General features: G+C 37.1%; 1 protein-coding gene across 2 annotated transcripts in view; it reads right to left on the reverse strand.

Moving 5' to 3' along the window:
- Positions 1 to 16,785, reverse strand: part of BTK (Bruton agammaglobulinemia tyrosine kinase) — a 61,941-nt gene that overhangs the window by 31,635 nt on the left and 13,521 nt on the right. Inside the window, exons 2-5 of one of the 2 annotated variants that reach the window (XM_006901148.1) lie at positions 7,177 to 7,347; positions 6,571 to 6,669; positions 3,007 to 3,075; positions 925 to 1,006 (exon numbers count right to left, since the gene is read on the reverse strand). In XM_006901148.1, the coding sequence (XP_006901210.1) occupies positions 925 to 1,006; positions 3,007 to 3,075; positions 6,571 to 6,669; positions 7,177 to 7,317 (391 nt within the window). In that variant the 5' untranslated portion in view covers positions 7,318 to 7,347. Of the gene's footprint in view, positions 1 to 924; positions 1,007 to 3,006; positions 3,076 to 6,570; positions 6,670 to 7,176; positions 7,348 to 16,785 lie in introns of those variants that run through there. The other variant, XM_006901149.1, reaches the window with a different exon arrangement.

A 16,785-nucleotide genomic window follows, 5' to 3' on the forward strand; every position in this document is an offset into this window, starting at 1 on the left:
ATTGAGGGTCTTCTTTTTCACTGACCTTTCACAACCACTGGGTTTCCAAGGAGCTGTAAATTTCCAGGAGGAGATTACTTTTCTCCCAAGGAGTGATTGATGGATTCCCAATGCCAACCTTTCTGTTAGTAGACTGATATATTACTCACTATGCCACCAGGGCTCCTAGCAACCTTATATAACAGAGTAGAATTGCCTCATAAGGTTCCCTAGGATCAGATAACCAGATCTTTTCTCTCTCCGAACAGCTTATGGTTTCAAAGCACTTTTTGGTTAGCAGCTGAGAACATAACCTAAACAACACCAACATTGTTCTATTGCAGAGGAAGAAATGAAGCCTCAAAAAGCTGGTTGACTTAATTTGCCAGAAGCCACCCTGCTTGTAAGTGGTAGAAGAGGACTTGAAATCAGGTGTTCTGAATCTGATTTCAAACACTTACAAGTATCATCTATTTAATTTTTTTGGAACAAGATATTCCATACTTATTGTTTAACTAATAATTGTTTAACCATTGAACTCCACACACCTTTAATCAGTGTGAATGGTGACCTTTTTATACATGGGGAGATTGAGATGCCTGCAATGACAAAATTTTACTGGAGAGACAGGGATAAAACTGGATTGCAACTCTCAGTCTAATGGCTGATCTTTATGATGAAATACTAAGTCCAATTGTGTTACTAGTAAGGGAGGAAATGCAGTCTTCCTCTCTTTCCTCCTTTTTCTCACTTTTTTACCTCTTCTCTCTTTCTTTATTCTTTCTCTCCCCTCCTTGCTTCCATCCTCCTTCCGTTTGTTTCTCTCTTACTCCTTCACTTCTTCTCTAATTTTCCCTTCTTTTCTCTTTCCTCCACCTCTTGTATTTTTGTTCTTCCTTTCCATCTTTCATTAGAAACCAAATTATTTTCCCCAATAATTCTTACCATTTTTGAGCTGGTGAATCCAACGCTTCCTCAGGTCTTCAGTTGGGGAGAAGACATAGAGAGGTCCTTCATCATATACAACCTGGTACAACAGACACATAGACTTCAGCAGTTAGGGCTCAAGAAAAAGGAGAAAGACTTTGAAGGAGCTACAATGCTACAATTTTGTGCATTCATTGTGGCAAGGGACAAAGGCAAAGTCTTCAATCAACAATGAAGCTGGAGTCGCACCAATGGTCTGAAGAATTCCTAAACATTTTATATTCAGGGATCTAGGACCTAGAATCTCTTAGCATTTTAAATACTTACTCTTAAGTCTTCTTGACATGTGTTTTAATCTGTCTGGAAACTTAGTTTATAATGTTGCTCTCAGCCCCTGTTAGAGACATGATTTTTGTTTCTCCAACAAAGGATATTTTATAGTATTAATAAACTTTAAATTGCTATGGAAAAAATTGAAATAATAATAATCTACATAACTTAAATATTAAGTATTGATGATTCACTTGAAAACATGGAGCAAATTTTAAGTCATGGCTTATTTTCTCCCACTCCCTAGTGACTTCCTCTGATCAGTATGAAACAAACCTGACTCAAAACCACAAACGTACTTCAAAGATAATCAAGTATATTTTAAGCACCATCATCAAATCAAGTATTTTCTTTTATAATTTTTTAAAAATTAATTTTAATGAACATTTATAGATATTTTGGATTTCCATACATTCATTATTCCATTTTTTCTCCCTGCCCACCCCTCCCGTCAGTTTGTTCTTCTCTTTGAAAAGTAAAAGAAAAAATATTTCATTGATATAGAATCCTCCCCCTTCCCGCTCCGAGTACACTCCACTATGCAACCTTCATTGTGGACTCTTGTCATAATCATAATACCCAATCATATACCGCTTTCAAACAGTTCTCTCCTTGATCTGTTTCAATGCAGTATACATCATTTATCCAGTTGTGCTAGGTGCTGTGGAGACACGTGAAATATAGGTGGTTCCTAACCTCAGCGGGAACTCTGATGACCCAGTGGTAAGAGGCTCCACTGCATTCTCAAAGGCATGCAGTTCAAATCCACCAGCTTCCCACGAGAGAAAGATGGGCAATCTCTTGTGCGATTAGCTACCACTGAAAATTCATTGGCTATGGGTTTGTTCCGACTGGAAGGCACACAACAACAATAACCTCAGAGTTCATAGATATTATATAATGAATTCCAAAGTTGGATGAAAACGAATTTTTATTTTTCTACTATTTAACATTATCTACTAGCTCAGCCAAATCGAATCATCTTTTTGAAAGACAACAATAGTGGAAATTATGCCTAAAACACTCCTGTCTCACAGGCTTTGCAAACAGTAAGGGACATGAACACTATTCCTTCATATTTTTCTTTTTTGTTAGTCTTGCTGTGCTCATAAATCCATGACAGAAAGCCCCCTCCCCTGAGACTTTCCACTTCCTTTTCTGGCTTTCACTGTTGCAGAGGCTGCTATGTTCATGACATGTGGCTAGGGCATTCTCAAGACAGAAATGAGCTTATTTGAAGATTTAATTTGAAGCCTTTCTTCTCCTTTATGGCTTACACTAAGTCTGCCAAGGAAATGCCTCTGTGGCTTTTCACTTAATCCAGACTAGAATAGAATTCAGGTTTATGTGTAAGTCTGATAAACCTTCCCCATAATGAACTTCCTAATACTATTCTTTCCCTCCCCTTTTCTGTCTTTTAAACCCACATAACCACCATTAGACAGATAGGCAGAACCAGGAGGAAGTGAAATGCTCACTCAATAAACACAGCATCTTTCTCAATGCAGTGACCATAGACAAAACATACCATAATAGAACTAAAGCCATTCGGGGTTGTCTCTTTGAGATGTAGAGATGAAAAGACATTACATTAGACTGAGGAAAACAGAAACCTTTTCAACCTATATCTGTCTCATTTCTCAATCTGACTTCCTTACTCACTTCAATTCTGTTTACTGGGGCTTAGTATCCTTCCCTTTGCCCCATATTCCATCCTTAATGATTACATTGTAGGCTCCTTTGGAGGGCTGATGAAAGAAAATAACTCACCTGGAAAGGGTAAGGGAACCTTTCTATGATTGAAATCTGTTCCATTTCACTGGATTCTTCACCCCTTCTCTGCAACAACAACAAAAATAAAGCATGGTTATTAGTTGATGAAATGCTCTTTTCTGGATTTCCTTTGATACTGGAAATCCATTGCAATGGATCAAAGTTTCTTTGAGACAAACAGCTAACCACCAAATTTGTAGGGTGAGTAGAAAGGATTAAATATCTATTTCATACCATAGACATAAATAACTTGCAAATGGATTAAAGAATTTGATATAAAAATCAAAGTATGAATGTCTGAGAGAAAATATATGACTATAATTTTATATAATGCAAAAGACTAAAATTCTTTTTAAAATTACCACATTCACATTGTATTTCATAGAATAATTCCCATGCATTGTGTTTTATAAAATCAATCATCATTGATCTATACCCAACATTACCCACCATTATCTCATCTTTTCAGGTTTCTGCAAGATCTTTCCCATTTCCTTTACCTCCTTCTTCCACCCACTAAATTGTACAAACTTGTGATTTCTTTCTGCCCATCTTCATCCTCTGCTTCCATGTCTTCCCCACTGGGACCTACATATACATTTTACTAATTATCCTTCTACTTTTACAATAATGGTCTTATAGAATATTTGTCCTTGTGAGACTGAGTTAGTCACTCAGCATAATGTTCTCCAGTCTCTCCCAAGTTATGTTGTATTTCTTAAAATCCTTAGTGCTACAGAGTGTGAATGTACTACAATTTCTCAATCCATTCATTTGTTGTTGGACATTTGGGCTGTTTCCATGGTTTTGCAATGGTGAATAAGGCTACTGTGAACATTGGTGTACAAATTCCTGTTTGTGTCTCAGTTCTAGCTTCCTTGGGGCATATTCCTAGCAGAGGAATACCTGGGTCATATGGAACTTCTATATTCAGCTTTTTCAGGAAACAACAAACATAATGTATACAAATTTTGTATGCAAACCAATATAAAATTTTTAAAAAGTAAATACACTCCCCCACAAAAAAAAATAGAATATGGAGAAGGCATAAAACAGGTAGTAGCTTATGGTGTAATTATGGGAATAAACAGCAGAGAAAAGTATTAAAATTATATTCTTTGGGAAACGACTCACTATTGCATGATAGGAAGACCCTCGATGAGATGGATCGATTCAGTGATTGGGGTAATGGGAGAAGGTATGTTGGAGACAGTGAGGTTGGCACAGAATAGAGCAGGGTTTAGGGCTCTTGTACGTAGGGTCGCTATGAGTCACAAGCGACTTGACGGCATATAACAACAACATGCTATGCAGTAAATTGCATATGAATAATTTGGGGAAAGGAAAGATTTTTTCTTTGAGAATGGTTGCTATTATTTACTCTTTGCTTTCTATAAATACTAAAAATGGCTTTCATTTTTTAAAAAAAATATAACTAATTTTATGAGATAGACTTTAAAACCCAGTAGAGGAAAAAAAAAAAATAAACAAATTCAGAGGTAACTGAAAACCTGGAACAGTATTTTCAATATACATCGCAGTTAAAGGATTGGATCCTTAACATGTCAGTTCTTAAAAATGACTAGGAATAAGGTGAACATCTCAATAGAAAATTGGGTGAAAATTAAAAGACAATTAACAAGTGAAAAAATACAAATAAGCAGTGGATGCATAATTTTTCAACCTTACTAGTAATTTAAAAATTACAAAATCAATCAGTAATGAAATGTCACTTTTCTTTGACTAGATTAAAATTGAAATTATAAAATCAAGTGTTAAGGAGAATATGGAAAATAGGTATTTCATACAGAGCTAGTGGGAATGTATGAAACTTAAGTTTCACTTCTGGAAAATAAAATGAAATAAAAAGATAAAAATGACCAAGTTGTACTGCAAAAGACTAGTGGACTACATGAACTACAGCCTCTACTAGCTTAAGTAGAGAAGAGCTAATGTCCCAGCTACCAATATTGGCTTTTCCTCTACAAGATTCTTAACAGAGTGGGAGTAAAATGTATAACAAAATCCAAAATCATAATAAAGAGCACTCTTGCTGGTATGATAGAGACTGGTGGAATCCCTGATACTATGGCCCTTAGACATCCTTCAAACCAGGAACTGATTCTACTCCTAGAGATGACATTTCAAGCACTAGATAGGCCTATTAGGTGAACGATAGCATTAATGTGACCTCAACCATCTAAAACCAAAAGGATAGCATCTGTAAAAACAAAAACAAAACAAAAAAAAACCCAACCCAAAGTTTAGAAGGTAGAAAAGGACAGGAAAGATGGGCAAACGGAAACAGGAAGACTAAAGACCGAGAAGAATGCTGTTATGTTGCTGTTCTTGTTCTTGTTTCTCTCTAAACCTTCCTCTAAGGAGCTATCGTAGTTTAGTCCATAGGGAACTGTGCTGCTAACCCAAAGGTAGAGCCTCTCTAGAAGTTTGAATACTTCAGCAGCTCCTTGGGAGAAAGATAGGCAATCTTCTGATTTATATCCTCAGAAAACCAATGGAGTATTAGTCATCAATTGGTTACAACTAGATGGCAATGAATTCCACAATAAAGATGCATTACTTTTATAATCAAGGAGCTCTGATAGTACAGTGGTTAAGTACTTGGCTGCTAATTCATCAAAGATTGGCAGTTCAAACCCAGCCAGCCACTCTGCAAGAGAAAGACCTGGCAATTTATTCCCAGAAAGATTAGAGACTAGAAAGCCCAATAGAGCAGTTCTAGTCTGTCAGTCACATGAGATCACTATGGATTGAAATCAATGCAACAGCATCCAACAATACTCTTGTAATCAGGTACACAACTATATTTTTTTTAATCAACTCAGAAGTCAAAGAGTGTTGTGCTTTCGAGATGTTGGCTCTGGGAAATGAGAGGAGACTAAACAGTGAGATATCAGAATCTCTTACTACTCAGATTTCTATGCTTCAGGCATTCAAGTGAGTCAAAGCTTCTAAATTTGATCCTGTTAACCAGTTGGAAAACTTCATATGACACCAAATTAAAGTTAGTGTTACAAAGGTTTCAGACTGAGATGTTCTACATCTGAGGGAAAGCTTCTGAGACTCAGTTTAACTACTACATACCAGAGACACAAAGTTTATAAGGGTTATTGAACTGTATAACCAGCTTATTTACAGAGAATTTAAATGCTCCAAGTTTCTTTTTTTTTATTAAATTTTATTAGTTTTAATGAACATTTACAGAGATTTTGGGTTTTCATTCATTCATTGTTGCACTGTTTTCTCCACCCTCCTCCCCAGTTCGTTCTTCTCCCACCCCCCAATGTTTGTTTTAATTGTCCAATTGCCACAGTGCTTGTCAAAGCCAGTTCTGATTAATCTCCTTTGTCAGTGTGTCCCTTGCCATTCCCTATCACTCCTCCCTGAGAGAGACTTCACCCTAATTCATAAGGAAAAGGGGATGGCGTATTCTCTTAGCTACTTCCTGCTGAAATAAATGTTCCAAGTTTCTTAACTCCAATCTTTCTCTCACTCTCTTTATTTCAATTCTCTTTCTTTTTATCAATGTTCTCTTCTTACCGGAATCTGTCTTTCAGGGGGAGGATTTTTTTCGGGAATCACTGTTTCAACACAGGTGATCTTCTCAACATCTATTGAACCCTTCTTACTGCCTCTTCTCTGAGAAAGAATGAGGAAGAAAATGAAGAATGATTAAGTGTGATTAAGCAACAAATTACTAGATTTTGTTATCTAATCATTCCATATAGTAAGGTGATATTCACGCTCTATTATCAGAACCCATAATTTTTAAAATGAGGAGGGAAAAAAACACCAAAGCAACCCTTTCAGACCTAGTGATCTAACTTTCTCAACTACCAGTAGAAGGCATATACTACAGAAGAATGAATAACTGCATGTGTCTTTATCATAACAATTAAGGAAGTAATTTCTTACTTTTAGATTTCATTCTCAACAATTTAGTAAGTGTTCACCGATTGCAAGATTCAATGTTAAAGTTTCCCCAGGACTTCTTAACAATTTTAGATTCTTCTCACAGCGTGGCTAGGAAATGTTTTGCTGAATTTGAATGTACTTTTGTTATTCCACCTTCCCCCCACCGCAGGGAAGATCTAAGAACCTGTCCATGAAACTTAGACACTTACCCCACGTTCAATAGACACTTACCCCACGTTCAAAGTCATACTCATAATAGGAAAGCTTCTGCACAGTCAAGAGAAAGAGCCGCTTCTTGAAGTTTAAAGGTGATGTTTTCTTTTTCTGTTGGGATCGCTTCAGAAAGATACTTTCCAGGATCACACTAGCCATAGCTGCTTCTTTCTGGAGCTCACTTGGGTGCTGTTGATAATGAGAGTTTCTGAGGATTCAGCATGTTAATCCTCATCCCTCCTGGTTCCACCTCAGCCTAGCCACCTGGTTTCAAATGGAACAAAGATATACAACACTAACAAAGAGCCTTGTGTCTATTACGGCATTTTCTGTCAACAGATTCATCTCTGTGAGTATTTAATATAATGGATGCACATTGAATCAAGGTGATTGGTTCTACATTGTGAGTTCCTGTAAATTGGGATCGTATACCAGCAATGCAATGATGTGGATGCTAAATGGCATACTTGGTATGCTTGATGATGTTTACAAGCAGCTTTACATCACCAGTTGTTTAGCTGACTCTGACTCATGATGAGACTAACATGTGTTAGATCCAAACTGTACCCCATAAAGTTTAAAATGGCAAACCCAAAGGTCTGTGTTTCAAATCCACTAGCTGCTCCACGGGAGAAAATGGGCAATCTTGCTGTATGATTTACAGTCTCTGAAAATCCACAGGAGGGCCAGCCATGAGTTGTTTCCACATCAATGGCACCTAGTAACAACAATGACCTGGGTGGACTTGAACTTTAACCTTCTGGTTGGTTGTTGAGTTTGTTAGCCATTTGCAATACTCAGAGACTGCATCTTTACATTAGCCAGCCTCCTATGGCACTTGTAAGTGGCATGTGTGAACAGTAAAACTTCTATGCAGCTGTTAACCTTGATATCCCCAGAAGGGATAGTGCAGGTGTTAGAACTCCACTGAGACAGACATTGGACTTTCAGTTCTCAGTTTCCTAAACAGTGAATTTAATTTCTCAAAATGTGCCCTGTAACTAAGGAGTCTTATAAGGACATGGCGTGCACCTGCAGTAATGGACATACACCAAAACCGATTTTGCCCATCACCCACTGAGCTACAAGGATGTAAGTTTTGTTCTAAAGTTTCTTAAAAAAAGAGGGGAAAATGAAGGTAGCATCAGAAGTTTTTTTGTTTAGTTGAATCAAAACAAAATATTATTTTTCTTAGATCAGTATGTTTAGACAGTGTCATGTAAAGGTGATGTAGCTGTCTTGCTGCTGTGGATATCGGTTCTGATCACTTATGAAGAGTAAGTAACTTGTTTAGTCTCTCCAAACTCATAATCCTCCAGAAAAGTTCCATTTATATAAAGGAAATACACCAAAATGTGAGGGAAATAATAGAAAAATCATAATCTTGCTTGCTTTTTTCATTTAATTTTAAAATTCAAAAAAATAATACAAAACAGTATAGATTTTGCATTCACCCTTCAGCCAGTTTCCTCTATTGCTAACATCTTACATATCACAGCACAATGACCAAAACCAGAAAGTGAACATTTGTACAATACTAGTAACTACAAGCTCTTAACTTCTGATAATTGGCCCACTATTGTCCATTTTCTTTTCCAGAATCCAATCCAGGACCCCACACCATCACTAGTTTTCCACACAAAACACTTCACTTAAAGCTCATGTGTGACCTTATATTACTAATGTCAAAACATGAGTTGGAATGATAAAAGGAAAAGATAAACTCTGTTCTAAAGAAATAGAGCAATGGAAATTACCAGCTTTCCCCTACCAACAACAAATTTTGTTAGCAGTAGGTTTATTTTCCTGTGAAGCTAGATTTATGTTTTGAAACCAAATTTATTGTGCTTTTCATTTTCCCATGGAAGCAGAAAAAAATAAGGGCAATAGTTTTTGTATTATTTTTTTCTACTTGTCCAACACAGATTAGTGTGAGCAATCACACTAGACAAACAAGAGTGGTTATTTTCAAAGTTTGAGGCTATCCACACCATTGTTTTGCTCTTTCCTGTGGTGTAGAAGATGGGAAGACAAAAATAGCTTAAAGGAACAACACCAAGGATGTTCAAAATGATCATGTTGCTGTTTTGCCTTCTCTATCTTCTTGTGGCAGATTAGTTTAACGTTAAATGATTCTTTAAGAAAAATAAGATAAAAGACGGAACCTTTCAACACACCCTGCCACACACAGCTAAGAAGCAGATGGTTCAAATCCACTAGCTTCTCCTTGTGGAAAAGATGGGCACTCTCCTCCTATGCAATTTGCAGCCTTTGAAAACTTATTGGAGGGTCATCTATGAGCTGGTTCTATCTCAACAGCAATGAGTAATAGCATCTTCTTATAGTGGATTAGATCAATGCTGTGTAAAACTTTCGAGCAAAGTTAGGCAAAAGAGGAAACCTTTCCCCAGCACACAGTCTCTTCCCTTACCCCCTGGTTTAAGTGGACTCTCCTAGGAGTGATAAACTGATAGCTTTTACAGACAAACAGGAGAATTTTTACCACTCAAATTCAGTTTAAATCCCAAAGTAGTTCATTTTAACATTAAAATTATCCTGTTTTCCAGAAGTAGTGGTAATCAGAGAGTCCCTGGCTACTAACCAAAAAATTTACAGGTTCTAATCTACCCAGTGATGACTTGGGGAAAGGCCTGGTCATTTACTTCTGCAAAATTAGCCATTGAAAACCATATAGAGCACCATTCTGTTCTGACACACATAGGGTCGCCATGAGTCAGAACTGGTTAAGTGATAACTCAAAAATAACAATCTGTTCTCAGGAACTGCAACTCAATGAGACCTCTGTAATAATTCCAATTAAGTACCTCTTTACAACCAAAGACTCAAATAACAGAAGACAAACTGTAGAGAAACCTGGAAGCATGATCAGTAAGTCACGTCTGGAGTCTCCCACTAAAACACATACAGTTGTGCTTCTTTTTGCAGAGGAGAGTACACAACATTTTACCTTTAGTGGTATTTGTTGCATGCTCTTGAATGCTCAGACTCAGCATCTTCTCAAGGCTTGTTCTCTGCTTTTATTTCCTATAAGACATTTTCTTTTGGAAGCTGTCTTTGTTCTTTTTTCAGAAGAAATTCAGTTTGTAGGAGAGGAAGTCTTGCTCTCTTTCAAATGTCTAGGGTAGGGTTTAGTGCTGGTCTAAGTATGAGGAAGTAAGCCTATTACTAGCCATCACCTCTCTGAGCAAGAGATGAAGTAGCCTTCCTCTTTAGATTACTGAGCTCCATGATTACCAGGATTTTCATGTACTGATGGCTTCTTCTTTGACTGCTTTCCCTCTATTCCTTGTGATCCAGGCCAGATACACACAGCTTGAGAAGGTGATAGTTCTTCCTCAGTCACTATTATCCATCCATAAACAATGTGAAAGGAGAGAGATAGGCTGATATGCAATAGTTAGAGAGTAGCTGCAACTTCTTTGGGTACAAATTTGTGAAAGACCTCAATTTATTTTCTTTCATTCTCTCTCTTTCTGAATAATTTAAACAGCCTATAATCAATTTGACCACAAGAAATGCACAGGCAGGACTGACTGTCACCCTCATTGGGGTTGGGTGTGGAAAGGGAAGTGACATGAATGTTATTTATACACACATATACACACTTGTTCGCATACAGAAAGAATAAGGGGTAGGAAAAATAATAGAAAAACACAAACTTTTTCATCTAAACTAGATTCCCAGTATTATAATGTTTTCTGTGGGAAACTAAAATGCCAGAGAAAATTTGGAACAGAATTGCATATTTTTTGTCAACTGCAGGCTTTCTGGAGCCACAAAGGCTGGATGCACTACTAAAATTTATTGTCCAGAGATAATATTTAAACTTTAAAGCAAAAATAATCTCTGAAGTCTTCTTATAACCAAGCAATAGTTTTAGCTTAACTAGAAGAGAATGCTTGCCCTGATCATTGTACTCTTTTACTAACTATATGGGATCAAGTTGACAACACCTTGAAAGCTTAGCTAGGAAACTTGAGGAACAGTGGATTTATGTTAATGAGAGAGGAACAATTTGGAAAAGGGTGTGTGGGAATGGTTGCACAACTTAAAGAATATAATTGATATCACAGTGCTGTCCATGTAGAAATTGTTGAGTTAGTTCTTGTTCTTCTGTGTATTTTTTTCAACAACAAAAAAAGTAAAATAATTTTTTAAAAACTGAGTAGTGGAAAAGTAATCCAATCATCCATTTCTGAAACTATTGTCTATTCTAAAAATTAATAACTAACATAATTGGGAGCATAAAAAATAAAAAAGACAAACCTATAAATGTAAGAATTATTACATGATAACTTTTTGAAGCTTCACAGATCCCTGATGAGCAGCAGAACTCAGAAAGTGAGTGCTTACTAGCAATGGTTCAGGCATCAAATAAACTATACTATGCCAGAATACAGCGCAGGAGAGGAACACCCCGGATGCGATGGATTAATACAGTAACTGGGGCAATGGGGGTTGGTGTGTCAGAATTTGTGAGACTGGCTCAGGACAGGGCCGGGTTCAGAGTGCTGTACACAGGGTTGCTATGGGTCACAGGTGACTCGACGGCACATAACAACAATAACAACAACATGCCAGAATGTTAATCTAAAATAATATCTGCAAAATCAGTAAACTCATATCTGGCACCTACAATTGCTCATGTTAAGGGTAACATCAGATTAAAATTCAGAAAACCACTGCCTGTCTATGACTGAGAAGAGTTTACCAGGTGCTAGCGATAAATAGTAGTTCAAATGGTACCTAGTTAGAATATTCAACAAGTAGTACTTTTCTTTATTTCTTCTTCAGGGTTCTACTTAATGGGCCAGTGAATTTCTGGCCATTCCATTTTCTCATCCCTTTTCCTCAGAGGGATGGAAGAGAACTATACCAATTATACCCTTGAGAAGGGCACTCTACTTGTCAGATATTTTACATGTATGATCTAATTTATTACTCATAACAAGCAAATGAGGAAAGAGACCCAGAAATGTTAATTAACTTACCCAGCATATTTCATATGTGACTACATATTCTTTGCTGTTTCTGTGATACTACATTGTCTCCTAGATGGTTACTTGTTATTGATCTATTGATTGCCTCCAATGAGATGTGATGCCATCCATCTCAGCAACTGTGTCATGCTCAAAGGCTATGATCAAAGAAATGTGCCATGGTGGTGAAAGCAGTTTCCAATAAGCTTCTACCTGAAAGATTGGTAGTTCAAACCCACCCAGCGGGTCCTCAGAAGAAATGCATGATGATATACTTATGTTAAGATTACAGCCAAGAAAACCTTATGGAGTTCTACTATGTGAAACACAAGGTTGACATAAGTCAGAATTGAAGTCATGGCAATGAGTTCTTGGTTTATCATGAAAAAGTAGCTGGCCACCTCGCTCCTTGATTGGTTTGTAGGGCATCTTATCCTTAGAGATATATAAAAATATTTCAAAGATATCAAAATCAGTAATAATTTCTACGAATCAGTCACAAAAGGGAAAATACTGTATAGGAATCTCTATTTAAAAAAATCGGACAATTCACAGGTGGGGAGAGCAGGAGTAGAATGGACAGACAGCACTCTAATGTATTAGAGGAAGGGAAGATCAAGAAACAATCTTAAATAAGACATGCATTAGTGATCTAATGGGAAGTGGGAATGGGAGATATTGTAAAACAAAATCTGTAAAACTTGGAGGAAAGAGAAAAGAAAAATATATCTTTTAAAAAAAGGGCAATTGGGACAGACAGACCACTTTGTCTCTTCTAGTAACATTCAGCAAGGGAAGTAATGGTAGTAAATACAGGGATAAGAGAAATAACAGTTTTGGGGTACTCTTCCCTAGGGTTTAGAACTGTTTCTTTTTGGTTCAGTAATGGCTAAAAGAGTGACACTAGAACTAACTTGTACTTGAAAATGTAGTAAACTAGACTGATAACAGGAATGTGAAGAAAAGTATGGGTTGATTCTTTGCTAGAAACTTAATCTTCTGCTTAGAAAACAAGGACACCAAAGCAATCAAATCTCTTGACAGGCAAGAGGAAACTAATGATGCCCCACTCCAAGATGGTGGCCAATTGTGCTGCTTTGAATCTGTGTCACTCTACACAGTTGTTGTTATGTGCCATCGAGTCGCCTTATGACTCATAGTGACCTTATGTATAACAGCTCTGAAGCCTGCCCTATTCTGAGCCAGTCTCACTGACTCTGACACATCTGTCCTCAGTACCCTAGTTACTGTATCTGGGGTCTTTTTCTGCGCTGTCCCTCCGCCCTTCCAAATATAATGTCCTTCTCTAAGGACTGGTTCCTTGTGGCCATCTGTCCAAAGTATGTGAGGCAGAGCTTCAAAATCCTAGCCTCCAAGGAGAAAGTTGGTTTTACTCTCTCCGACACAGACCTATTTGTTTTCTTGACGGTTCATGGTATGTTCAAGAATCTTCTCCAGAACCACAACCCAAATGCATCAATTCTTCTTCTGTCATCAGCTCTCTGATGCATAGCAAGTAATTGTAAAGACCATGGCCTGGATCAGGCACACATTAGTTTTTGACTGACATTGTTGCTTCTCAGTACTGTGGAGAGGTCTTTATAGCAGATTTTCCCAGTGCAATTTGTCTTTCGATTTCCTGACTGCTTGTACCAAGAGTGTTGATTATGGAACCGAGCAAGCTGTAATTGTTAACAACCTCAATCTTCTCCATCTGTCTTGGTGTTGCCAATTGGCCCAGTTGTGAGAATGTATTCTTGATGTTTAGCTTTAATCCATTATGAAGACTACAGTTTTTGAATGGCAAAGGACACACCGACAAAGGAGAATAATTAGAACTGGCTTTGACAAGCACTGTGGCAATTGGACAATTAAAACAGACTTTCAAGGGGGGGAAAAAAAGAACGAACTGGGGAGAAGGGTAGAGAAAATAGTGCAACAATGAATGAATGAAAACCCAAAATCTCTGTAAATGTTCATGAAAATTAATAAAATTTAATAATTAAAAAAAGACTACAATTTTTTACTTTCTACCACAGCGCTTCAAGTGCTCCTCAGTTTCAGCAAGGAAAGTTTTGTCTTCTGCATAATGTAGGTTGTTGATGAGTCTTCCTCTAATCCTGATGTCACATGCCTCCTCATAAAGCTCAGCTTCCCAAATGATCTGTCCTGCAGATAGATTGAAAAAGTATGGAGATAGGACTCATCTCTGATGCACTCCTTTCCTGATTTTGAACCATGCTCTCTTCTGAGGACTGCTTCAGGGACTAAGTATAGTTTTCATGTGAGCACAATCAAGTGTTCTGGGATTGCCATTCTCTTCAAAGTCAGCCACAATTTGTTGTGATCCATATGTCAAATGTCTATGAAACACAGATAGACATTCCTCTGGTACTCTCTCCTTTCTGTTTCATCCAAATTTTCTTGGTCCAATCCAGATCTGTTCTAATTTTGCTTTGTTGGTCATGACTGAACCTGTTCAAATGGGTTTGAATCCCTGCTTGTCCCTGCAATATTCCTCCCAATTAAAAAGAAGGAACTGTCTCCATTAATGATCCACTGTATAATCTTTCCCCCTCATGAAGACTTTCATTTCAGTTCCTCCAGGTTTCTTTACATTTTCACTTCTTTAACTCTTCCACAGAGAGATCCTACCTGACTGGTGGGTTCTTAGAGTAACTTACTAGTTTTTAGATTTTTCAATGACTGATTTGTTGAAAGTACATCAACAGGCATTTTTTTGAGGTACCTCTGGATAGACTTAAAACTGTAAACTTTTGGCTAGAAGCCAAGTGCTTACCTAGTCATACCATTCATGGATCTCACTGTTTCTGTTTCTGAGAATCCCTTGTTTCCTTGCAAGGATGTTTTGTTGTTGATAGAATGAAAGCATAAGTGCTTAAGTGAGGCACTCACTCTTTTCTGCCCTTGTTGTTGATTGTTAATGCATTTTGTGAATACAACATTTTTCTTGAATATACTTCGGGGTTTTTTTGTTTTGAACTGTGTGAAGCAGAAAGAAGATATGGAGGATAGATTTATGTTCACGTACTCAGGATATAGGGAACTCTGATGATCTAGGGGTAAGGAATTGCACTGCCAATCCAAAGGCAGGCAGTTCAAATCCACCAGCTGCTCCACAGGAGAAAATTGGACAATTTCCTCCTTTGTGATTTGCAGCCTCTGAAAACCCACTGGAGGGTAAACCAATCCATGGCGAGTTGGTTCAAACTCAACAGTATGCAACAACAACAATAATAGCACAATAATTAGTTCCATAGAATCCTAACAATGTATTTGAGCTATTATTTTAGAAAGAATTTGGAAAGAATTCAAATCCTTTGTGTATTCTTTCCACAATCTTAGTCCCCTCTCTTCCGCAGAAATCTTCACTTTGCTAGGCATATTTTTGTATCATCACTACATATGTAAGTATCTACAAGGAGCCCTGGTGCCATGTTGGGGTGCTAACCAAAAGTTTGGCAGTTCAAATCCACCAGCCACTCCATGGGAGAAAGATGGGCGGTCTCCTCTGACTCTAAGGCAGTGAGTTTGAGGTTTAAATATTTATTTTATAAATATAAAACAAGTTAGAATGCTTTAATCTTTATATATATATATATATATATCTCACAAAGCATTTGCCATTGAGTTGATTCAGATTGAAGGCAACTCCGTGCATGCAAAGTAAAATTGCACTCCATAGAATTTTCAAGACTGAAAATTTTCACAACCAAATTGCCATGTCTTTATTCCAAAGAATCTCTGGATTGGTTCTAACAATAGCATGTTGGTTAATAATCAAGTGCTTAATTGCTTGCAGCACCTAAGAACTTCAAATTTTTATGTAAGTGTTAGGCATTCTTAAACAACTTGTTTTTTTCTCAATATATTATTTTTTAAGATTTATTTGTCTTGGTAGTGTTAGTTCATGTATTTTAATTAATTTTTACAGCTAAAATGTTCTTTATGATGAATGCATCTAATTTTTGTTGTTGTTGTTAACTCTTGTTACTTTTCCAGTCCTGCTTCCTGATGATCTACCGTGAACACTGGTAGAATCATCAGCTGTCTTATTAGAGGTAGACGATAACTGATAGACTAAACTTGGGACCTACCAAAGCTTCAAAAACTTCCCTCTGGTTTTGATTAAGATTTCAACCTGAGAATTCTCTGAATTTGGAACCAGAAGAGAATATTCTATTTGAAAATAGTAATTTGAGACAACAAAGCAATTTAATTACTCTGTTCATTCTCCAATTGAACCTAATTATTTGATCAGCTTTTGGATCAGTTCTACAGGATGATAACATTTAGAATGAAGACCTTTAGCCAGATTCAATTTTCTGGCTGTGTGCTACCAGTTGGAGTCTCATGTGCTGTTGTTATTGCAAAGAGACCCAAGGGAGGGAGCCTCTTCCATGACATTTTATGTCATTAATCATTTAAAAGGTTTAAATGTTTATGCTGTGGTTTTGGAAACATCTAGCGAGTTGTCTGTGATTCAGAGCATTTCTTCTGCCCCGCACTAGAGACAGTAGTTTCTAGCCCAGGGATGATGAAAAGAAATCATCTGCCAGTTACATTCAATACCAGTGTGCTTTTTTGATAACTATCACCAGGTTGT

This window comes from Elephantulus edwardii, unplaced genomic scaffold, assembly GCF_000299155.1.
Source record: "Elephantulus edwardii isolate Elephantulus edwardi_28Jun2011 unplaced genomic scaffold, EleEdw1.0 scaffold00310, whole genome shotgun sequence".
Taxonomy (NCBI): Eukaryota; Metazoa; Chordata; class Mammalia; order Macroscelidea; family Macroscelididae; genus Elephantulus; species Elephantulus edwardii.